General features: G+C 39.7%; 1 protein-coding gene across 3 annotated transcripts in view; it reads left to right on the forward strand.

The window, feature by feature from the left end:
- The first annotated feature begins 338 nt into the window (after positions 1-338).
- The window catches only part of LOC145465858 (DNA repair-scaffolding protein-like), a 29,941-nt gene continuing 5,466 nt past the window's right edge, over positions 339-24,813 (forward strand). Inside the window, exons 1-19 of one of the 3 annotated variants that reach the window (XM_081449612.1) lie at positions 339-435; positions 506-575; positions 2,857-2,912; positions 3,082-3,136; positions 12,028-12,089; positions 14,241-14,335; positions 15,154-15,196; positions 16,257-16,452; positions 17,404-17,546; positions 18,342-18,386; positions 19,549-19,748; positions 20,147-20,247; positions 20,852-21,056; positions 21,704-21,819; positions 22,474-22,541; positions 22,696-22,946; positions 23,106-23,177; positions 23,693-23,773; positions 24,613-24,693. In XM_081449612.1, the coding sequence (XP_081305738.1) occupies positions 2,883-2,912; positions 3,082-3,136; positions 12,028-12,089; positions 14,241-14,335; positions 15,154-15,196; positions 16,257-16,452; positions 17,404-17,546; positions 18,342-18,386; positions 19,549-19,748; positions 20,147-20,247; positions 20,852-21,056; positions 21,704-21,819; positions 22,474-22,541; positions 22,696-22,946; positions 23,106-23,177; positions 23,693-23,773; positions 24,613-24,693 (1,844 nt within the window). In that variant the 5' untranslated portion in view covers positions 339-435; positions 506-575; positions 2,857-2,882. The other 2 variants (XM_081449613.1, XM_081449614.1) reach the window with 2 other exon arrangements.

The raw sequence follows: 24,813 nt of genomic DNA on the forward strand, positions 1-24,813 counted from the left end.
TATCAAAAATTTCAAGAATCAAACAAGCTGTTTAGTTATAAGAACATAACGAAATAAAATTCTTGAATCTGATTGGTTGGTAGTAGGCCCATAGTTGGTAGGCCCTATTTCACAGTATTTGTGTCCGAAATCTCTTCTTTCATACACCTCGACGACAAGTAATTTCCGCTATCCGCTAAATAAATCATTATCGAGTTCACAGTTCGCTTTGTAGACCATTTTCTCCTGGAACGCGCACCACTTTTTAGGACCTTTTAGAAAGTGTAAGTGCTCCATCGCCTCTATGTTTTAGTCAGCTTTCCCGCACCGCTCTCCTCAGCGCGCACGCTTGCCTTCGTTCCCAGTTCAAAGCGGTTAGAAACAATATGGCGGATATTTATGGCGGATAATTTGATTGTATCTCCTTTTCAGTTTTTTGGCACTGCTTAGCCCAAGGTCTGCCTTTGCCAAATGTAATTCATATCCCAGACAATAAGATCATTAATTAATGTCCTGTTTAATGTAGATTTCCCGAAAAGTGGAGATGTGCAAAAAAGGAAAAAGGATGGCGAAGATCGTTTCAGTCGTTTACAAAGGTAAACTTTCCTCAGGATATAAGCTTTAGCTTAGTTTAGGTGCTGGAAATAGTTTCCAGCACTTTTCCAACAGCTTGCTTACCAATGATTGAACGCTTTGTCCGCCAAAGAGTGGTAGAAGTGATCCATCAAAGTATAAGTGATGGAAAGAGCTGAGAAAACTATGACCATTGACCAACAGTACAAACCTGTACAAACACAATGACATGTGCGTGCAGTTAGCTGATTTTGTTTTGTTGTTGTTGTTGTGTTGTTGTTTGTTTTCTTGTTGTTGTTTTTTTTTTTGTGTTTGCGATCTCTGCTAATTCTTTTGTGACAAGTCTTAGCTTAGCAGAGATAATTAACAGTCTTAATTGATGTACGATTAAAGAAAATGTAGATCAATTTGTTTTATGTATGTTTTCAATAGATTTGCTTCATGCTGCTTTTTTGTAACAACTGCACGCTTAATTGCTGTATATGTTTGGGTTGTAGATTCAGTACCCCATTATACTAAGTCTTATACCTTGGTGCATCTCAGTTTTCTTGCCTTCATCACTCATCAACTTGAAATATTTCCAAACTTTTACATACTGTAACATAGGATTACTATGTAGTTGTGCGACACTTTTGAGTGGTATACCATGGAATATCTGAAGAGTCAGTGGTATTTTCTTGACATACACATGAGCCTTTGCCTACCAAGGAAACCTTTGCCAAACTATTTATACCACGGTATGGAAAATATAGTGGGCAATACAATCTATGAAATATACACACAGGACAAGATGGGAAGGTTAGGTGTAATACTGTTGAGTATGCATTGGCTTTCTTGTATTTCTATGGTATGGTATAAATGTGAATACATGGCTTTGTTTCCATTTTAGCCATTTAAGGACGTTTGCACTAATTGTTTCTGCGCATCCTTACTGCACACTCAAATTCATACTCCACGTCATGCGTGAGAGCGCATAAAATGAACAATGATAGGGCAGATGGCCATTACTATAGCTTTGCTTGGATTTAACCATCTTGGACGTTTGGTGACCCCTACTTCTCTTTCCAGAAACAGATTTCATTTACAATTATCTCCACATTGTCCAAAAATGAACTAAAAATCGATGTGGGAAGTTAAAAAAAAATTCAAGATTTCTGTCCATGGGATATCAAATCCTGCCATCTTGTGGCTGTAAGGCACGTGAAACTATGGTCGCTAAATGCGAAATTGTTTTTTAAGGAACCTCACCAGTTGACTAAATTCACTTAATAGGTCCACTTAAACAATATTTGGCAGAGAACGTGTCACATCAAAGATCTAATTGCAATATTTTGGGGCTTACAGACACTGTGGCCTTATTCGCTAACGAAGCCCAATTTTTTCAGATTTAGGGTGTTGTTCTGGGCATGCTCTCTTCAAAATGAAGTCGGTGACCCCCCATTTTTTTTTTTACATTTCTGACATAACTAACTCAACATCGTACAGTGGTAAAAGTCTCAGAAAGAAATCAATGTTGGAAAATTTCCGTGCGAATGTCCTTAAAGGAAAGTAGGATCGTTGCCATAATTTTGCAAAAAAATTTTAAGTGCTTTAAAGCCTGTTGTATTATTAGATTATGAGCTGAAGATTTCTTTTGCATAAACGTTGCCAATGGGGAGGCTGAGCCAACTATCATGCATAGAAATCAAGAGCAAAGAGCAAATAATCTTATAAATTGTTTTAGGATATATCCTCTAGTCTTTCAAAAGAAGTGGCCACCATTTTGTTAACAACCATACACTGCTAGGCTATGCGAAGGACTTGGTGAACATCTTCGATGCATCTAAAAGAACACTAGTGGTTTCCCAGTTGCAGAGCGCTTTAACTCTCTCAGGCAGTCTATCTGACATTGTTGTGAGAGATTTAAGGAAGTGTACTGGTGTTAGTTTCAGATGGAAACAAATTATAAGATATGGAAATCATTTCTAGGCTCGGCCCAAGCAACCAGGGGGGTTAAATAATGTCTTCCATTTCATATAAACAGCGTATGCGTCTAGTTTCCACGTGCTTAGTTTCCGTACGTTTTTGTTTTCAAATGTACAGTCATGTGAATTGGATATTTGACAGTTTCACACTGAAGAAGGGCTATGCCTGAAATGTTTGAGATTTTTCCCAAGATGACACTTTGACATTTTTCTACATTATCAGTTTTCAATTTGTATTTTCTTTTGAATTTTTATACCTAAAATAAAATACTAAGTACATGTAGAATAGAATGCTAATAGATTTGTACTAACCTGTCTTAAAATGTTTTATATTCAACAGAACCCCAGTAAAGAAATTCTATTGTCATGTCCTGGAGCAATTTTGAAGAGTTGAAGGTGATTTTATCAATACTATTTCGTGTAAATAAAAGCTTTGTGCTTTAATTAAAACCCTTCAAAATTGGCTAAATGTTGAATTCAGTTTAATCTAATGGGGGGTGGGGGATCAAGTGGAATAAATGTAAGAGCAGAATGTAACTGCCCATACACATGCACCTTTTTGTAGAAATTTGCAAGAAAAAATGGAAATGTCAAGAAAAAACGGCCTGCATCTAGTTTAGGTGAGTGTGATGATATCACTAAATAGTTACAAGGCCCTGGTTTAAATTAAGTGCCAATGAAGTAAAAAACAATTGCTGCTTATTTGAAATGCTAAAGAAGTAAAGAAGAATGGCGTTTTCCTTTTTGGAATATCTTCTTTTGTTTTAGAGATATTTACGTTTTTGTATTATGCAAATTAGGAAAGCAATGGCATCATAAGTACTTCCACTTAAACAGTAAAAAAACTGAATCAAGAATATCTCTAGAAATTTTGGAACAGTGTTCTTCAAACTTGGCACCAGAAATGTACTTCACAAAAGAAACAAAGTGACACTTACTTTGTTGCTGCCATGGCAACACTCTTGGCTCCAGTCTCTTTCTGTGAAAAAATAATTATGTCCATTTGCAAGGTCCCTTTAAAGTGGGACAGAGGATCTTGCTCAGAACACATGTGGCTTCCATATTGTCTTAACTCTCCCCTTTAGATTGTTGGGAGTGGATGATCCTTGTTTACAACAAAATCTGGGAATTTTAGTCTTAATTAAAACAGGACAAGCAGTGTGACTGTTGTCATGGTAATGACATGATGGGTGTAATATTGTTTCTTTTGTGATGTACATTTCTGGTGCCAAGTTTAAAGGACACTGCTCTAGTAGTTCTGGAGATATTCTTGATTGAGTGTTGTACTGTTTTAGTGGAACCACCTATGACATCCTCACTTTCCTCATTTGCATAAAAAATGTAGATGTCAAGGAAAAGGTTGTTGTTATTCATCATGGTAGATGCAATAATAAAGTATTATTGTTTGTCACACAATGTGGTCACTTGACATGTAGATTGCGACGTTTTGACTGCTTATGTTACAAGTAGAACGTGAGGGACTGGGCCCAGCCCCAGGTTACTTATTATTATGGGACCGAAAATCCCACGCGTGGGCGAGAATGAAAACGAAACAAGGATCGATGAGAAAATGTGTTGTCATTGTAGTTTTGTAGTAGTTCCTGTGCGAGATTGAGTAGAGTGTAACATTTGGTGACCCCAACGTGACAAAGAAACCATCGAAATGTCTATAGAAGTCGTTGAAGAGATTCAGATAGAGGTGAGAACAGCAATTTGTCAGCTTAGCGAAGCGAGTCTTCGAGAAATCTGTGCGGGGCTACATATCGAAGTTAAAGAGACGGATACGGGACGTCTGGCGTTAATACAAATCCTAACGAAATATTTAGACGCCAAAGAACTCGGAACTGAAGCACTAATGAATCTCAGAGAAACAATTAAAGAAAAGAAACCGGCAACGAAGGACGCGAAGAGTGAACAAGAGGGTGGTGTGAAAACTGAACATGTGGATCAGAAGTCTGCTGTCAAGTCAAGCACAAATGCAGTTACGCCTAAAGAAACCACAGCGATTCCACCGTTCAGGAAGGAATTTAAAATATCGGGACAGATTGGAGATTCACGTCAGAAAGACCGCTTGAGCTTTACCAGTCTTGCTCACCAAATTAACGCTGGATTGAAACGGGGCTATAAAGAAGAAGAAATTGTTGAGGCCGTTATTCGAGCCATCAATCCAGGCCTTAGATTGAGGAGCTACTTGGAAGGTAAGCCCGATCTAGATCTTGCCAGATTACGTAAAATACTCCGGTCACATTACCAAGAAAGGGGGGCTACGGAAATGTATCAGCTGCTCAGTTCGGCAGTACAGGAAGCTGGGGAGACCCCTCAGGACTTTCTTGTTCGCCTCCTTGATCTAAAGCAGAAAGTACTGTTTGCATCTCAAGAAGCAGGATCTGATTTGAAGTATGACCCAAAGCTGGTACAGTGCATGTTTCTGCATTCATTATTAACTGGGTTACAGAATGATAGCATTAAAATGGAGATAAAACCATGCCTGCAAAACACCCAAGTGGAAGATCAAGAACTTTTTGAGAAATTGAATGCAGCAGTTAGTAATGAAACAGAAAGAATGCCGAAGCTTGGTTCCCGTCATGACCAGCTCACAAACCGAACCCCCACACAGCTTGTAGCTCAATTGGCCACCCATGACGACAGCCATGCCTCAGTTGAAGGTAAAACCCCAGAAAAGCCACCAAAAGTTAACCTTCTTACTGAAGTTAGAGAGTTGAAAGCAGAATTGGCTGCTATCCGGGAGGGCATGGAACAACAAAGCCGCACTAGCCCTCACCCACAGTACAACCCTGTAGAGCAAGGGAGGGTTCCCCCTAGAGGGTGCTGGAATTGTGAAAGACAAGGAAGGGGTTTCCGTTGCAACCATTGTTTCAACTGTGGTGATGTCGGCCATGTCAGTTACCAATGCCTAAGGTCAAGCCGAAGGGGCTATAACTCAGCAAGCCCCCAGGGAAACAGACAAGGGTTGCCCCCACAGGACAAGGAGCAGCCCCCCCGATTCATGAGCAGTCCCAACAATGCATGAACTGTGGAAAGAGGGAGGATTGGGCACATCAATACTTGCGGTGTTCACAGTGCCATACTAGCCACTATTGTTCAAAAGTTTGTCAAAGGGAACATTGGGAGAAGCATAAGAAACTATGTCAAGCCATTAGCGAAGTTGAACTGAGGGAAAGGGCAAGTGTTGAAACATTGAAAACGTTGTTCAGTTCCCACCTAACCCCGAGACAACGCTCTAAACTCACCAAATTAGTGGGAAGAAAATGTGTGGTTTCCTGCTTGATTCAAAGGGAAAAGGTGGATGCCCTGTGGGATACCGGAGCTCAAGTTTGTGTTGTGTCCAAACATTGGAAAGAAATTAACCTACCAAACGAGCCTGTAAGAGACATAAGCGAGTTATTGGGGGAAGATGGATTAAATCTCCAGGCCGTGAACAGTACAAAAATCGCATATGATGGCTGGATTGAGGTAGAGTTCCAGTTGGTTGGGGAGGACGGGTACTCGGAGCCATTGACAGTACCCATACTAATAGGAAGTGAAGATAATCAGGAGTATCCCATCATCGGCTTTAATGTCATTGAAGAGGTCATTAAGAGGAGTAGTAGCCCCAACACAACCAGCCTATTGCCCCGAATAGTGAATGACTCGTTCCTATCTGTGAAAGAGGGCGAAGCAAGAGCGCTGGTTAATTTCATCCAAAGTATGGATGATGAAGCTGACACCGGTATGCTCAGAGTCGGCAGACAAGACATACGTGTCCCACCAGGAGAGACTGTGAGAGTCAAATGTCAGGTACACTTTGGACTATTAGAAGAAGATTTGCCTGTTGTGTTTGAGCCCAAAGAGGAAGGGGCGTGGCCTGAGGGGCTAGAAGTTCAGGGCTGTCTCCACCGAATCTCCCCGAGGTCTTCGAGCCGAATGTATGTTCCAGTATGCAACAACACCAAACGAGAGATGACCTTACGTAGGCGGACAGAACTGGGCACTATACAGTTAGTGCAGTCCGTCACGCCACTGCCAGTCGAAGCTGAACAGAAACAAGAGAAAGAGGAAGGTGAAACTTGGAGTGAGGCAACCAGTTATGAGTGGGAGCCAAGTCAGCCCGAACAAAGTAAAGCAAAGTGGACTCCCCCAGTTGACTTGAGCCATTTGTCAAGTGAGCAACGGGTGATTGTCAAGGAGATGTTGAGGGAAGAATCCGGGGCCTTCGCTATAGATGATGGTAACATTGGATGTGCCGAACATTTGAAATTGGAAATCAACCTGAGAGATGACGTCCCAGTACAAAAAACATACAATTCAATTCCAAAGCCCTTGTACGAAGAGGTAAAGTCACACTTGCAGGATATGATCAATCGTGGTTGGATAAGCAACTCAAAGTCACCCTACTCTTCCCCAGTGGTGTGTGTGAGAAAAAAGACGGCAGTCTGAGACTATGTGTTGACTATAGGCAGTTAAACAGCAAAACTGAGGATGACCGCCAGCCCATCCCTCGCATCCAAGACATCCTGAATAGTCTCAGTGGGAACACTTACTTTTCAGTGTTAGACCAAGGAAAGGCATATCACCAAGGATTCGTAGCAGAAGAACACCGACATCTAACAGCGTTCATCACCCCCTGGGGTTTATACCTGTGGAACCGGATTCCTTTTGGCCTTAAAAATGCACCGGCAGCTTACCAGAGGTACATGGAGAAATGCCTAGAAGGTCTCCGCAATGAAATATGTATTCCATATCTTGATGATGTCCTGGTGTACAGTAGAACATTTTCTGAGCATGTAGACAATGTGCGAAAGGTACTTAAATGTTTGCAGGAGTATGGTATCAAGCTGAAGCCAGAGAAATGTGAGTTGTTTAAGCCCCGTGTTCGTTACTTAGGCAGAATAGTCTCAGCAGATGGCTACACAATGGACTCAGCAGACGTTGCAGCAGTGGCAGCCCTTAAGGAAACTAAACCAAGAACTGTTGGTGAATTGCGCAAACTCCTGGGTTTCATAAGCTATTACCGCCAATATATTCGCGACTTCTCCAGATTAGCCAAACCCCTTTATGACCTACTTTCAGTTAAAGAATGCAGTGACCAGCCCAGCAGAGCTAAAGGACAGAAAGAGCACCCCAAGTGGAAGTTGCTGACATTGAAAGGACAATCGTCATCAAATCACAAAATCCCGTGGAATGAAAGACACCAAGAGCGATTAAACTTCCTAATTGAACTTCTTATGCAGCCAGGGGTAATGGCTTACCCTGACTTTGAACGACCATTTGTACTGCACATGGATGCCTCAAGCGAAGGACTTGGGGCGGTGCTCTACCAAGAACAAGGGGGGAAATTGAGAGTTGTTGGCTATGGCTCAAGGACATTGACGCCCGCAGAACGGAACCACCACTTGCACTCAGGAAAGTTAGAATTCTTGGCCCTAAAGTGGGCAATTACTGACAAATTCAGGGATTACTTATTCTATGCTCCATCCTTCGCTGTTTTCACTGACAATAACCCGTTAACGTATGTGATGTCATCAGCAAAGTTGAATGCCACGGGGCATCGGTGGGTGGCCGAGTTAGCGGATTATAACTTTACAATCAAGTACCGACCGGGCAAGACTAATGTTGACGCGGATGTTCTGTCAAGAATCCCATTGGACATAGACAAGTATATGAGCGATTGTACAGAGGAAGTACCCAAAGATGTCCTTGAAGCAACCGTGGAAGCAGTTAGGGAACAGGCAAAAGGCACAATCCCATGGGTTACGGCAATTGCCGCAGACTTGACAACTCCTGAACCGACATTAAAGGATCTGAATCTAAAACCCTTCAGCCCTAGTGAAATCAAGGAGGCACAGCACTCGGATAGTGCTATATGCCGCGTTCTTTACTACAAGACACACGGGATCAAACCGGGTGGTGGCCAACTGAAGAATGAACCCCATGGAGTTACCAACCTTATGAGAGAATGGAAGAAACTGGAAGTTGATGAACATGGTATCCTGCGACGAAGAACAAGCTCTAAGATACAATTAGTTCTGCCACACAACTTCATCCCAGTGGTACTTAAAGAACTACACACAGAGATGGGACACCTTGGAGTGGAGAGAGTCGCAGAACTTGCAAAGTCCCACTTCTACTGGCCACATATGTACCGTGACATAGAGTATTTTGTGACACAACGTTGCAGATGCATCAAACAGAAGAAACCAAACACAGTCATGAAAGCACCTATGATGCACCTGATGACATCAGCACCCTTTGAAGTAGTTTCCATTGATTTTCTGCATCTGGACAAGAGCAAAGGTGGATATGAATATGTACTGCTGATTGTTGATAACTTTACCAAATATGCCCAAGCCTATGCAACACGCAACAAGACGGCCCGCACTGCTGCTGAGAAGATCTACAATGAGTTTATCCCAAGGTTCGGCTTCCCAGCACAAATACATCACGACCAAGGTGGTGAGTTTGAAAACAAATTGTTCCACAACCTAGAACGTCTCAGTGGAGTTGCCAGCTCGCGAACCACTCCATACCACCCACAGGGCAATGGCCAGGTAGAACGCATGAACCGAACGTTACTCTCGATGCTAAGGACCCTCCCGGAGGAAAAGAAATCGAACTGGAAAGATTCCTTAAACAAGCTTATACATGCGTACAACTGCACAAGACACGAAACAACTGGGTTCTCGCCATTTTACCTGATGTTTGGCCGTTCCCCACGATTACCAGTTGATTTGCTGTTTGACCTAGACAACGACCTTCAACAGGGTGATTACCAGGACTATGTAAAGACATGGCAAGCAGATATGAGACGGGCCTACGACCTAGCATCTAGGAACACCCAGAAATCGTCAGCCAGGAGTAAAGTGTATTACGACAAGAAGGCTTCCGCAGCGGTCCTACTCCCCGGCGACCGTGTACTTGTTAGAAACCTTTCAGAAAGGGGAGGACCTGGAAAGCTCCGTTCACACTGGGAAGAGCAAATTTATGTAGTTGAGGAACGCATATCTGATAGTCCAGTCTATCGAGTAAAGCCAGAACTTGGCCGTGGGAAACAACGTGTGTTACACCGTAACTTGCTACTTCCTTGTGATGCTTTACCACTGCCTAAACCAACGAGAGCATCATCCAAGACCACCCAACTAAGACCTAGAGTGCCACCTCAGCCTGAAGACATTGGAGAGAGTTCCGATGATGAGTATGAGATGAACACACTGTCCTCTCTAGTCACCCATGAAATAGCCTTTCCGGCGGAAGTAGACACCCCTCCTATGGACCCACAGGACCACTGTGATAATGAAGATTGTGCCACTATGTCAGATACCAGGGACCAACCTGACCCACAAGTGGACACTGGTGACTCATCAGTGCCAAATTCATCCGTTCTAGATGTGACTGATATGGCCCCTGAGGAAAGTGACAATTCAGATTCAGAGGAACACCTAGAGGGAGCTACGCGACCTAGAAGGGAGAGACGACCCCCTCGGATTCTGACTTACAGTCAGATGGGGGTACCCGAGTACCAACGTTTAAACCCAGTAGTAAACGCAATTCAATGCCCTCAGGTGATACTTCCCTACCAAGTCATGGCCAACTGGCTTGTACCTCACTGCCGGTGTGTTCACTGCACCCCGCACATCCCATTTATTCCACAGCTGCAGTATATACCACAGCCCATATGGACAAACCAGTAATGAACACTCCTGAAGTCACAACTGATTACTCCGAGTATTAACCATGGACAAGCAGACCTGTTGCTCGTCTTCTGTGATTTAACTCATAAGCAAAATTTGTGTTGGATTTTCCCTCTAGTTACAAACTGTTAAAGACAAAACCTGCGGATAATGGAACTGCCACAATAAGTATTCAGTTTGAAACATGATGAGAACTGACGCTCCCTCCTAACCATTGTTCTTTTTGGTTTTGTATTTCCTGTTATAATGTCGGGACGACATTTCTGTTGGAGGGGAGTGTGTTACAAGTAGAACGTGAGGGACTGGGCCCAGCCCCAGGTTACTTATTATTATGGGATCGAAAATCCCACGCGTGGGCGAGAATGAAAACGAAACAAGGATCGATGACAAAACGTGTTGTCATTGTAGTTTTGTAGTAGTTCCTGTGCGAGATTGAGTAGAGTGTAACACTTACTGCTAGTCTTCTTCAGGTGATAAGGTCGACTGATTGCACGGTATCATTTATATCACAGAGGTCAACTGTGATTGGTGCATTTCGATCCTCTTATTGTTCCATTGTTCCCGCAAGTAGCTGTTCCCTCAGTGGTCCGCTGTTGTACCATTCTCTTGTTGTTGTGTTTTTTGATTGTGGGCATCCATGCTTCAGGAATTTCAATTCCACTATCCCTGTTGATGTTATTAGGGTGAAGTCTTATGTGAATAGCTTCCTTGACCCTACGTGTGTACCGGTAAGGATCTCGATCAATAAACCTGACTTCATTCCAGATAGGTTAGTGGCTGGTCTTGTGGGTGTGTTCAGAAACGGCGGAGGTCTGGGTGCAGGCAAGTTGTATATCCCTGTCGTGTTCTTTGATCCTCTCCCGCATAGATCTCCCTGTTTCCCTGATGTAGCCTTTGCCACACTCACAGGGAATCCTGTAGACAACACCATCTTGTTTAGCCGGGTTGATGGTGTCCTTTGGTCGCACTACGGGCTCTCTTCTTGGGGTTGTTCGTTTGTTCACACGAACAACCCCAAGAAGAGAGCCCGTCACGGAATTTAAATCCACCGCCGTTTTACCTTATGTCCAAGTAGTTTCGGAGTCTCTCTGCCGCTGCCTAGAACAACAAGGCATTCACACCGTCTTTAAGTCCGACACGACACTTCGGTCACACTTAGTGCAAGCAGTCGAAACGTCGCGATCTACATCTCAAGTGACTACATCGTGAGACAAATGATAATACACTTCCAAAAAGGAAACACCATTCTTCTTTATTTTGAAAAGCCTTTCAAATAAGCAGCAATTATTTTTTTTACTTCATAGGCACTTCAAGAAAAATTTTGAGGAATGCAAAGGTTCCAATTCTAACCATGAAATCCTGGGCTTCCAGCATTTAAGCTTATATGGAAAAAAGTAAGTTTTTCCAGTCAACCAAAGTCAAAAGTTAGTGGCCTGGTGCACCCAGGTGCTTCTGGAGCACAGCCCTGAGTTACTCAGATGTCTTGATTGTTGTTAGTTGTCCTTAATTTAAGTCACAAGAGCAAGATTTGAAAGAAGCTCACCAGTACAGTCTTTTATTTTTTCTCATTTTTGAATCTCACTTAATTTCAATGTATTCAGTCTCATATCTAGAAATTCCAGAGAATCATTGAACCAAATTCACAATGTGTGTTTTGAGAAACTGGTATAATAGTATACATGAATAATGTTTCCGGACCAAAAAAAAAAAAATTAAATAATTCAAATTTGTTCTATACAACTTATGTTTTGTGCTTAGTATAAAGTATTGTTTACCTGTAATGTTACATGTACACATTAGTCCTGTTATTGTATTATAAATAGGATGGCATAACCCATCAGCAAGAAAAAGGAGGCAAACAAATAATGAGTCACTTTCTTTTGTGGTAAGTGTGTAATGCAATGCAAGTCCCATATAAAGTGACATGACATGTGCACTGTACTGTATTGTTCATGTGGTATTATTTTTATAGCGGAGCTCTGGTGGCCCAAAGGGCTTCCAAGCGGAGCCCCATACTCGTATAGGAAAGGAAAGGAAACCCATGAATTGATTTTCTCATGGTGATCATGGCTAGCGGTATTGCTCGTGGGCATGTACGCACAACTATGACGGCAACGACGACGACAACAACAGAGTCACGCAACATGGCAGCCATACTCTATCTAGTTGAGACATGCAGCCTTAACTGGTTTACAGTATAGATCTTTGATATCAGACATCCACATTATGGTTAACACCTGTCGAAGCAAGGTATCTGCTGCCCAGTATCACATGACCATACCGCAGGCTCAAGTTTAAAGCTTATTGAGATCACATGATTTTTTAAGTTGACCACTGACTAAGTGCTGATTTTCAATTGGATCACAGGCTCAAGTCAGGTTAACCTGTTGAAATCAGAGCTTGTTTGTTTGAAAGGCAGTACTGTTAATGCTAACCAAGGATTAAAAGTTGACCAAAGTATAAACTTGTCTTGTGTAAAAATGTTTTCCCTGCTTATGTTTTGTGTAGTTTGAGATTGTTCAAATTCAAAACAGAAGGCTAAACAATATAAGCAGAAAACCTCACCACAAAGTTGTAAATTAACTTCAATCAAAATTCTTGCTTATCCTGTTTTTTTTTTTAAATTTCATTTTGCAATACACTTAAGTGTATCGCTTATCCTCAGTTAGGTTGATCAGGCTTTTAAAACAACCTGACCCAGGAGCTCTGCTTTTAGGCTTGGCTAAATCTATGTATTAAACCAGTGTAAAAGAACAAGGCTAAAATCAGCTACCATGTATACTGTAAGATGTTCTTCACACAGTAGTTGCAAATAAAAAACAATAGAGCTTTGATTGCCATGTATGTGATATATGCAACCACATGCACATTTATTGACTAGCCAATATTAAGTTGTCAATATATGATATTGTAATGTAGAATTTTGCACATTAATTGCAAGTGCAATACAGTTGGACCCCGCTAATTCGATCTGGGTTATTTCAAATGACCCATTATTTCAAACTCAAAACCATTTTCCTTGGATTTGCCTCTCAGTCATTTACTATCGGCTATTTCAAACTCCCACTATTTCAAACTATTTTTCGTTTCCCCAGAGAGTTCGAAATAGCGAGGTTTAACTGTGTAAAGTTCCTTTATTAGACTAACAAAATTACCTCCATGTCACACTGTTCCCTGCAAATTGTAGCTTGGAAGAAACATTCTGACAAACGATTTTTTAGGTTTAATCCTTTTGCAGAAGATAAATTTTCTGATTACAATTGTACCAAATTAAATATAGTTGAAAAGATACTCTCTATGGAAAAGTGGCAGTGGATCTTTTCAAAATCTTCGAAAAATCTTATAACAGAAAATTTAGGAATGAAAGTGTTTTGTTACAAGTGTCAGTTAGAGCAGGGTGGTACATTCCCAGACAGTTATCTCATAAATTTCTGTAGGTTTCATGAAATATGAAGCTTGGAAGATTGTATAATTATTTATTTGTTTATTTATTTTGCAAACCTTCCATTAACATTGGGAAATCTATGGAAATATTTTGAGTGTTCTTCTGCAATCTTCAGTAATCTTGGTACATAAATGTGGAAATCTTCCATACTTCCTGGGTGATCTTAGCAAATATTTGACAATCTTTAGAAAGCATTGAGTGGACTTTGTCTATCTTCAAAGTAGAAATGTACTGGGTGACCAGACATGACCACTAGAGATCCTAGTAAGTTTTTTTTCCTTGTGCTAATATTTTAGGATAGCTTTGTTTTATTTGCTTGGTGTCTGGTACAGTAACTTTGCACTTGTATTATGTGTTTCTGCACTCTTTTTGCAAAAAAGGTACAGTTCTTGCTTAGAAAATAAGAACTGAGTAATTTTCAAGCTCTGTCGTATTCCTCAGCAAACATATATTGAACAAGAGTGATCTTTGTCAAATGTAGCAAATGGCTTTTTCACCAGTAGATAATTGTCAATTAATCTACTCTAACTTTAAGTACAGGTTAAAATAAATTCAGATATTCATTGGTTTGTAAATTTCTTTATTGCCAAGTCTAACATTGAGAGTACCGGTGAGATCGATGGGTTTTCAACTGATGAAGAAAAAGATGAGGAACTTCTTGATTGTGAAATGGATTCTACATCCAGGTAAGATAATTTTACTTCACATAAATAGGTCCACATGTACATTACATTAGAAATCTGCCCCCCCCCCCCCCAAAAAAAAAATATATATATACCTGTGTGTCACTTGTTGCTCCAGCAACCTGCTAAAAAGCCAGGCAAGAGTCTTGGCAAGTACACTGATCTTTGAAAGCCTCACTTATCCCCAGCACTACCCTGTACAAGAGTATTGAAGGTCAAAGTTCAACATGTGACCTTTGAAAACCTCATTATCTCCCTGGCACCGAGAAACCCAGCACAGGATTGGATAAGACTGTTGGCAGGTGTACAAATGAAAGGGACAAAACAGTAGCCAAAGCTTGAGGGAAGTCCCTAGCTTAAGACTTACATGCCAACCCCAAACAAGGTGACCCCCAGGTTTATTGACAAACAAGTACATCCTCCACACAGGGAGGGAGGGTAGGAATTTTCTTTACTTTTAAACAAAGCTTATTGAGTACAGTGCACCACAGAAGGGAAGACTGCTTTTGCACTGAATCGTGGTGCTTTTATAGCTAGACATGTCTATGGGTGTAACCAATAGAAAGGTAACACAGTGCAGATCATGCTTTGATAAGACTGGACAATCTTTTGCAACACTTGACAACATAAAGCATTAAAGAATCTCCCCCAATCTATACTCTTTTTCATAAAAATACAGGAACTGTTTACAAGATTTGTATGCCACATTCCATTAAAATTTTGATTGTTTTACTGTTTACGCCGTAAAACGATTTTCTTAAATAATAGATTGTAAATGCATGTAGACTGTATGCAACTGATCAGTTTTTTTTTTTTTCCAGGGATCTGAGTAAGCCTTGTGTTAAAAGGAAGTACTCCAGTAAAGTAAGCAATTTCACTAATGTAGTCAATCTAACCATGTAGATTAACAAATCATTTCACTAAATTCATTAATTTTCCATAGCACTTTAGTTACATTATATTTCTGTGCTATTAACCATACCATTGAAACAACAAGATACAACAATGATATAGAGAACAATGCAGTGTACCTGCACGTGTACAGATTCCAAACGCACAGAATACAAATATATGCTACACTGCGTATCACACACATATTATGTCATTATTGTTATAATAAACTTAATCCATATAGTACACGTTCTAATTGGCTGAAACAGCGTCCTTTTATCAGAGAACAAATGCATGGTAAGCTGAAGGTATGAAGGCTGGCCATATCACAGCATCTTTTCATATGTGTATTATGTCAGATATGTGAAAAGACACTGATATAGCTTACCATCATAGAAAACACACCCCACTTAACAGCCAACTTACAGAAAGTTTTGTCTCAACGAAGGTTTTTTTGTCTGCAGGAATGACATAGAACAAACTGAAAAAATAGTAACAAAACATCAAATACCATTATCAAAGAGTGCGCTACTCTGTAATGTGCTTATCATACTTATCATGACTGATAAAAAAAAAAACAATGAGTGCAGTTGAACTGGGGTCGTGAGAGGACTTGCCTTTTGATTCAATTAGTGAGCAAAATTTTGTGCAGCTGGTTCAAGATTCTATGAGCAAAACTGTCATAATGAAAGTTTTGCTCATAGAATCTTGAACTAGCTGCGTAAAGATTAGCTAAACCATGCAAAGCAAGTCAGTTCAGGTTTTAAAGCTGCAGCTTGAGGGTAGAATGTGTCACCTGAGCATGCTGCTGACCACCATTGCCGGGTTAGCAAGCTATAGGCAATTATATTAAAGATAAAGAATAAAGAAGCATTGTGTGGCAAGCTCATAATGGCTGCAAAGGAGACTGGTAAGAAAGGTGAACTACATACATGTCCTTCCCTTGATTTCATTTTTGATTGAAATAACAGCCAGGGTTGGTGGAGCTGAGTAGTAAATAACTCTTCTTTAATTTTTTCTTCTTTGACTTCAGTGGAGGATTTTTTCAGAGAAAAGAAGTTTTTCATCAGAAGATTCAGGTTGTTGCAACACTTCTGTCACCCAAATAGGCAGGAAGCTAGAGGATGACAAAAGCTGCAATCTAATGCTGGATGGAGCTTATGAGCTGATGCAATGTTCTGAAACACCCAAAGAAGATGAAATAGTTTGGTGTGCAAGTGACGATGAAGGTAACTTTCAAACAACCAGAAATTAACCACTTGCGTGTTGACTAGGTCTGCCATTTCCATTTCGTAGGATGAAAAGTAGGTTTTTAGAAGTTAAATACATTGTTTTCATCTTTTTTTTTCATCTTTACATTTTTGTCACCTTCCCAAGAAGGTGACAACAATGTAAGGTTAACAATGAGATAAATTAGTATAGAGCGGTTTTCAATAACTGAGTGTCGTAAAACCAAAACCAAAGTAATCACTCCAGCCAATCACAAAGGACAGAGATGCTACAGTGAACCAATCAAAACCCAGAGTAATTACATGTAGCTGATGCAAAAACGAGTGTGAGTGAGTGACAATTGGTTTTGGTTTCACTTATGATTGTATGAAAAAGTGGCGCAAGTTCTTTTTGTGTAAGTGTAGAACCAATTACTTTTCACTCAAGAGAAAACTGCTCTAATTTTGTAGTGGTTAGTTTTTCAGCTATTAGCAGTGAGTGTTTAGTGATATGCAGCTATTCTGATGTTCCTGGTGTTGTACATGTACATGTTCTTGAACTTGATTTGGTCACAGTAGAAAAATTGTTCTTTCATACACTTACAGCTGTATGTTAATTTCATCAATGTCAACCTTAGCACATGCATGGTATGCAATCCACGCCTTTTGCGATCCACAGAACGTGTGCGCACTAACAAGAGTAGGCGTCATCGTTGTACTTGCTGGCTGGGAGGTCCGTATAGTAGGAAACTTTGATCAAGGTCTTGAAAATGCTGTCTGAGGTCACTGTTTTTCACTATACAGACTGACCTTAAGCCAGTAAACAATTTAATTCTTTATCTCTAAAATCACTTTTAAAAACTCAGGAAAGCATTACCATGACTGTGTGCAGAGATAGGAACTCTGGGCCATGCTAAGAACCAGTTATATTGTAGGATTAATTTCCCCACTCTGAAATATTCTGATTTTCAGAGTTGCCTGGCATTGTTTTCTATGAGAGAGCAGAGAGTGAAGATACGGATTCTGTAGCAAAGGTTCTGACAAAGCATCCAATGACAAAAGCTTGTCAAGGAGAAGCATTAACAAACGAGACATTAAACAGCATCAAGCCCTCTGTAAGTATGTGTACTTCAGCAAAAATATAGTATGATAACAGTAACTATTTCTGACACATTTTCTCCATTTTAATCATGGTGCTCTCAATCTTGTATGAATGATCTAATTGTAACCCTTCATTTAGTCAAAGATTAAGTCAGCACATCAGTAGTCAATATCACTGTTGCTGGAATTCAAAATGGCTGCATTCACATTTATGTGGAAACAGCATCTAGATACAGGATAATGTGGATGGTCAATCAACATGTGTCAATTTCTGCTAATAATAATTAAGTTGTCTGTAGTAGGAGCTAAGGTCTAAACTGTGTACAGTCCTAATTACTTCATAAAGTGCACATGGAATGAAGCGCTCAAGCAATACTGTATACTCTAGTAGCACTAAAGAGGCCTGACAATATGGGTTTTAAGTGATTAAGTAATTTGATAAAGTTAATTTATTGCAATAATTGATTTTCTTATTAATTTTTGCCACTAAAACTAGTTAATTTTATTTCAGAGAGAGTGTGATGTATTCCAAACACATATGGTGAAATTGTATCAGACAGGTTCCAAAAAAATTCGCGAGAGCTTGGACAAAATTACAAAGGCACTGCAATACATGGTATTCACAGTGATTCTGCTGGAATATTGGACTATTCACAAAATTAGAAACTAGAAAAAAGAGCCTAGAAAAGAAGTCCGGAAATCATTTAGTTCATCTCATTGTCTGGTATTTTGTTACATGTGGGTAACAATTTTCAGATCAAAGTTTTAATTTGGAATGTTGACCACTGACCATTTTTTGCTTTTTAAAGGGAGAGCTGATAAGTGATTTTCAGTCAGATCACGAGAGTTCACAGGTTTGTTGAAATTTTGGTGTAAAGAGTTCTTCATAATCTTACAGTTTAAGTGCCATTTTTCATCTTTAATGATTTAAGTTATATAGTGCTAAATTAGTCCCCCCCCCCTCCCACACCCTTAGTCTTAAGGATTTGTACCCCTATACCAATAGGTGCTGCTATTTTGTGGCAATTACTGCTATTTCCTTCAACTTTTCATGTCATTCCCACATTACAAAATAAGTGATCTTCTAAGTAGCTTGACTGTTGTTTACATGTACAATTTCTTAATAGAAATTAGTGTTGCATCCCTTTTAGGAAATGGCCTTTGAGCTACCAAAATAGAAACAAAAATCTTAGGTGCTAAGTAGAATCAGTACAGTAAGCATTGCTTGATAAATTAAAAGTAAATAATACTTGTGAAATGTCAGTCACTCTTTTATACATCACATACCACATGCTTTTTCTTCTTCATGTACATCTACCTTTTTAACATTAACTGCATCTATACTAATTAACAATTAGATTATGAGCTTTCTATGAAGTGATAGTTGATTATAGAAATCGAGAGTGAATAATCGAATTTTTTTAGTAGAATTCTAACTTAAATTAAACGCAAATAATGGTTTCCAAATATTTTTTGACGCATTATTGAACTTTACCCTTTGACAAAATCGCACGTATTGAATTGTCCTTTGTAAATTTGCGGTTGTTTACACACGCACACCGGTTTTTCAACAATTTAGGGTTTTTAAAGTCATGAATCTGTTTATATCCTTCTTTTAGTCTTCTTGGGAATTTAATTATCCATTTACATCTAAACTTCCCTCCAAAACTTCAGAAAAGCGATAAAAACGTCGCATTTCGTGGACGACCAACAGCTGCTGCACTCTAATCGCTGATAGTATACGAGTAGCTCAGCCAATCAGATTGCAGCAGTTGCATTAGTATACTGGTAGAATTCTACAAATGATTTTTAGAATTGGAAGTAAATATGCTAATATTCCAGTCACCGCGACAAAGGTAATATCTAGAAAATTATTACTTATTTAATAATGTGGTATGGAAGCAAAGCAAGAGATTTGTAAAATTAATCATGCACAATCATTAAATTAATCATGTACAACTTGTTTCCTTCAAAGATATCAATGAAATATATTTTAACGCAAATTTTATCTCACAGGAGTCCCTCTCAGCGGATATATCAACACCCACACCCACACCAGTCAGTCCTGTGGTTGTCAGGACTCCCAAGACTGCGAGCGAATGGCTAAAACAAGTTCAACAGAAATCACCTCAGAAGAGTGAGCAAGAGCTATCTCCTGAAGGAAAGGGTGTCAGCATGAACTGTGATTCTGCCAAAAAGAAGAGAAAGTTCCTCAGGTAACATGAAAGGATCTCCATCTGACTATTGTGATATGATTGGTAGAAACCGCTATGGTGCAAGCTATGGTGTAAGCTCTACTGAGGGCTCACTACAAATGATCCCAAGCAGGTCTAGATAGAAAAAGATATTAATAATTAAACATAGATATTCAAAACCTCTTTATTACTTTTTTCTTCAAGTTTATTGCATACTTAATTGCTGTGTCTTGTTGGCTTTTATGGATAACTCAGATCCATAGAGAAGCCTTGGTTTTACTCTGTATCAATGCATGGCACTGTAGTATCACCCATCATTCCTTGTTTGTACAATTAAAGTACTTCAGATCTTAGTAATTAAGCACTAGTATAGATTACAAGTTATTTGTTATCTTGTTGTGTGTATTGTTGTGTCTCAGGTCTGGCCTAGCAGAACAACTGCAGCATGTCATTTCAAGAGATAAGTCAGAAAAGGCATTTTGGAATCACAGATTAACAGACACAGAAACGAAGCAGGCAGGTAAGTACACTGATCAGTCTATGTTACTCTGTACTTAAATGTAGGAGTGCATAGACACACCCATCTCACATGTGCTTGAGAGATATAACAATGTACAAGACTCTATTGCTGTTTCTTTCGGTTACTGTGCATGATGTCACATGTATGTCAGGAATTTTAGTTCTTGTTGTCCAACTTCATTGTGTAGAGTACAAATGATACACCGAACGGTTCCCACATTTTTGTGGTATATTTGAACAGAAGACCGACTTGTTAACAGGTTATTTGTATGACTGTTATTCATTCTATACACATGAAAGCACAAAATACAGAAGTCAGGATTTCTGAATAGGGGTATTTAGGAAAATAAATCTTTTGCCACCCTTTGAACAACCCAGCCCAACAAAATAAACATACTAGCATGGTAATTACAAGCTACAGAAATATATCAAGAAATAGAGTTACTAACCTGGCAGCTCTTAATTCAGGCTTGGTAAGATTGAAATGTCTTCTCCTAGCAGGGTGGGGTGGGGTGGGGCTTTGATCTCCAACCACACCCTTCTGCAGACTCCTGTTCATACTTACCCTTCCAAACTTTTCCTTTTTAAACTCTCTTCCTGTCTAGGTACATCCTTGCGGAAGGAAGGATCTCTAGTCGTACAGATCTTATCTGACCAGCTGCAGGGCTCTGTTCATCTCACACAATGTGTGTTGCATAGTGACGACATGAATCCCGACCCTCAGAAGACTGTTTTTGTCTTGTTCGCTTGTGATACTTGGAAACAATTAGCAATGCAAGTTGGAGCTGTAGTGAATATTCATCCTCCATGGTATGTTATTAACTTCCAGTCATAATAATATTGTGATCACACATCCACAAACGAACAAAAGTCTTGGAGTCTGGTTTTCACTAGCGATGGAGTCGTAGTCGGAGTCGAAATCAAAAGCGTAGAGCGATACGAACAAGTGAAAAGTAAACCGACGGAGTCTGAAGCAAAATTCCCATCCTGCTTATGACTCCGTCGCTTACGATCTTTTGAAAACTAGATTGTCGGAGTCAGAAGCAGAAGCGGAAGAATAAACCAATCACAATGTGCAATTCCGGGTCTTGTGATTGGTCACTGGATCATAAACGACGGAGTCGTAAACGGAATCGGAAGAAATGGAAACGTTCTGATTCTTCCGACTTTCATTCCGTCGAGCTTATGACTCCGCTAATGACTCCGATTTTTGATTTTCACTAGGTCGTAAACTCTCTTACTACTCCGACTACGACTCCGTCGCTCGTAAAGGCCAGCCTTAAAGATGTTGTTGAAAGGTTTAGTTTGTTCTGAACTATTGCAGTGTCACAACCCTGACACACTATACAGAATTTTACTCGACAGTATTCCACAGTATTTTTAACTTCATCTGCATGTATTGTAAGCCAATTCCAGTAACTGTTTTTTTTTTTACTATATCTTTATTCATTTGACAGGCAGAAGTTGGATATAGCTGGCTGTCCATGGCCTGTTCTTTTGTGTACCTACTTCTGTGAGAAACAGCAAGCAACTACAGAGCAGTCACTTGACGTGCTCCCACAGTATGTCAGAGGTAATAACACTGTCATAATAATGTTAATAACATTGGTCAATCTGCAGTGAGTCACAGTGGAGCACCGCAGTATATGATTCAGGGCTCAAAAAAGTCCCGTCCAGTTGCCCAAGCAAGTAAAATTTCTTTTCAGTCTTCCATGTTCACTTGCCGGGTGGGCGAGCTGCTCCACGCACGCTTTGGGCTAACTACATTGTGATTCCAAAACGAAAAAGTAAACTTACTCAAGCACGTGACTGCCCCAGGCAAGAAAAGTTTAAGAGTTGCTTGTTCAAAGGGCAAGCTGGAATTAAACTTCTTTTCAAGCTCTGACTGTACAAGAGGTAATTAAAGAATTCTTTTCCGCATGTTAGCATTTTAATTCTGCATGTAAATTAGTTGTGCATGTAAGCTCAGTATACAATTAGAAGGAAGCAAAACCTTTTTTTTTTTACTGCGGTTAGCAGACTAGACAACATTATTTATGTAGGGTTTGTGTTTAAAGGAAGCTATTTACAACGAGTAGATAAGCTAGGAGCACACAAGATGGATTTGAGCTTGGGTCCAGCATCTTAACTACAAGGCCACATCTCTTCCTCAATTTATAGAGATAAATAAGACCAAAATACTGCGCACAAGTTACACAATGTTATTCTTTCCTTTTCCAATCTATAGCTGGGTTATTTATTCCATTCCTACATACATCACCTTCATCATCAAGTCTAGTGCAATCACCTCGCAAGGTAAGCCTAAAGATATGCAAATTAAAGCTGCTATATGATCCATTAATATCCATATCTTATTTCCTTTGTTTTCAAAACATGATAATGACGATGCACGAAATTGTGTCCGATGTGGGGGCATCAGTTATATTAACATTTTTATATTATTTTACAGGGATTCAAACCTTCAAAGTTACTCTTTGGCGATGCTGAACATGAAAGTAAGGAGCAGAAGAGGACAGCTTCATCGTCATTAACTACAGTACAGCAAGACAGGCCAGCCGACTGCAATCCTCAGACATCCATCCTGACTGCAATAGAGTCATGTGGTGGCTTTAGTGGCGCACTTGTCACTTTCCAGAGTATGGTTCAGAGAGTGTACTGTAAGAAAGTTAAAGTCTCTAAGGACAAGACAACAAATTACAGGTACTAAAGGACAAATGCGTTAAGTTTAACATAGAGATTGAAATTGCAGAAATTTCCTTTTCCTCTAGTCTGTCCTTGCTTTCCCGTGCATACAATTAGTCTGCGGTATGTTTTACATTCATTGGTTAATGTTGTATGTTTCGGCATGTTTCATCTCAGGTGTTCTCTGTTAAATCAAGATCTCAAATCAGTGGCCAAATCATCAAATAAGGATGCTAATGAAGAAATGAGGTGACTATAGTATTATTATTGGGAAAGAAATGCGAGTTCTTCCAGAATAAATATAAGGAAATGTTGCCCAACTATTATTGAGTGTTATTCACCCTCGATCTAGCCAATCAGAATGCGCGGATAGTACCATTCACCTGTGTGGTATACACTAATGTAATTTATTCAAGGGTATATCATAAGTCTAACCATATCTTGCCCTTCTCCTTCCTTCTCACTGTAATTTTTGCAAGCTGTTGTGGTTCAGTATGAAGCGGAAGAATTATATAAATATACAAACTGAATTAATAAAGAAATTAAGTGTAAATTCAGGGAGAAACGTATACTCGGAGAAAATCCGAGTCCCGGATGGGATTTGAACCCACGACCCTTCGTGATCTAGAGAAATTGATTAATGAATTAATACATAAAGAAATGAGTAAATAAACAAACAAATTAAGACAAACAATAAATGAATACATAGAAATAAGTGCCCAAATCTTGTTTCATGATTGGTGTGTTGTTCGCTGCCTTATTAGGTGGGCGCTCCTGGTTCAGGATATCCATGGCATGTGTGCTGAAATTCAGGTTCCTCAAACGTTTCAAGACTCATTTGACTGGTCAGTTTTAACACTGAGTGTTCTGATTCTTGGCTAGCGATCATATGGAAACCAACCATAACTCCGGGGGAGGGGGGAGGTCGGTACTCCCATATATGAGCTACATAGGTATGTGCCACGGGATAGGGTACGATTTTTGTGGTTCTCTTTCCCTAAGGACGTTCGCGCTAATTGTTTCTGCGCATCCTTGCTGCGCGCGCAAATTCACTCGCCACGTCATGCATGAGAGCGCGCTTAGTAATGAAAGGAACAATGCTTACTTTGTACCATATGGCAGCGATTTTCGGCGTTGGTTCTCAAGGCGTGAGGATGTTGCCGATTTTCTTGCCTTAGTAAATAGGTTGCGAAAAAACTATATTTGAGAACCAAGACTTCGCAGTTGTTTCCCTGTGTTTTCCTTAGTGTTTCCCTAGTGTTCCCTGACGACCTTGGAAAGAGTAAATTCGTCGGTATCGTTGCACTTACTGGTAATAAATTTGTTGATAATAGTGTCAATCAACTTTGAATGATAACAAAGGTTTGAGAACGTCATTCGTCAATAAAGAGTTTCCTGCTCTGTTTAGCCTAGTTTTTAATAAAGTAATAATGATATAATAACAATAATTTTTTGTAATATTTATCATCCTGACTATCAAAATGGCGATAAATATTGGGGTACGAATTAGCTGGGCGTGTGAAAAATGTGACAGTTATTGTAAAATGAATATTTGACGGGTTTGTAATAATTGTTCTCTGTCAGCATTATTAGGATTCCCTGTAGCTGTGTTAAAAAAAATCAAAGATTAGAAAGTGTTTATACGCTTAAAAATTCACTGCTGTTTCTGTTGTTTGTACTGCAGGCATTCTTGCTTAGTGAAAGGTGAAGGAAAAATATATATATTTTCACATGTGAGAGTTATTCAGCGGACTAACAGAATGAGGTACATCATGCACAAACAGACAATCCTGCTTTAAATCTCAGATTCAACACAAAACAAGAGTTACTAACAAAATCACTCGTTCCATCCTTTTAACATCCAGAAACAAAGCTGAAACCAAGC

The sequence above is a fragment of the Orbicella franksi genome, chromosome 13, assembly GCF_964199315.1.
Source record: "Orbicella franksi chromosome 13, jaOrbFran1.1, whole genome shotgun sequence".
NCBI lineage: Eukaryota > Metazoa > Cnidaria > Anthozoa > Scleractinia > Merulinidae > Orbicella > Orbicella franksi.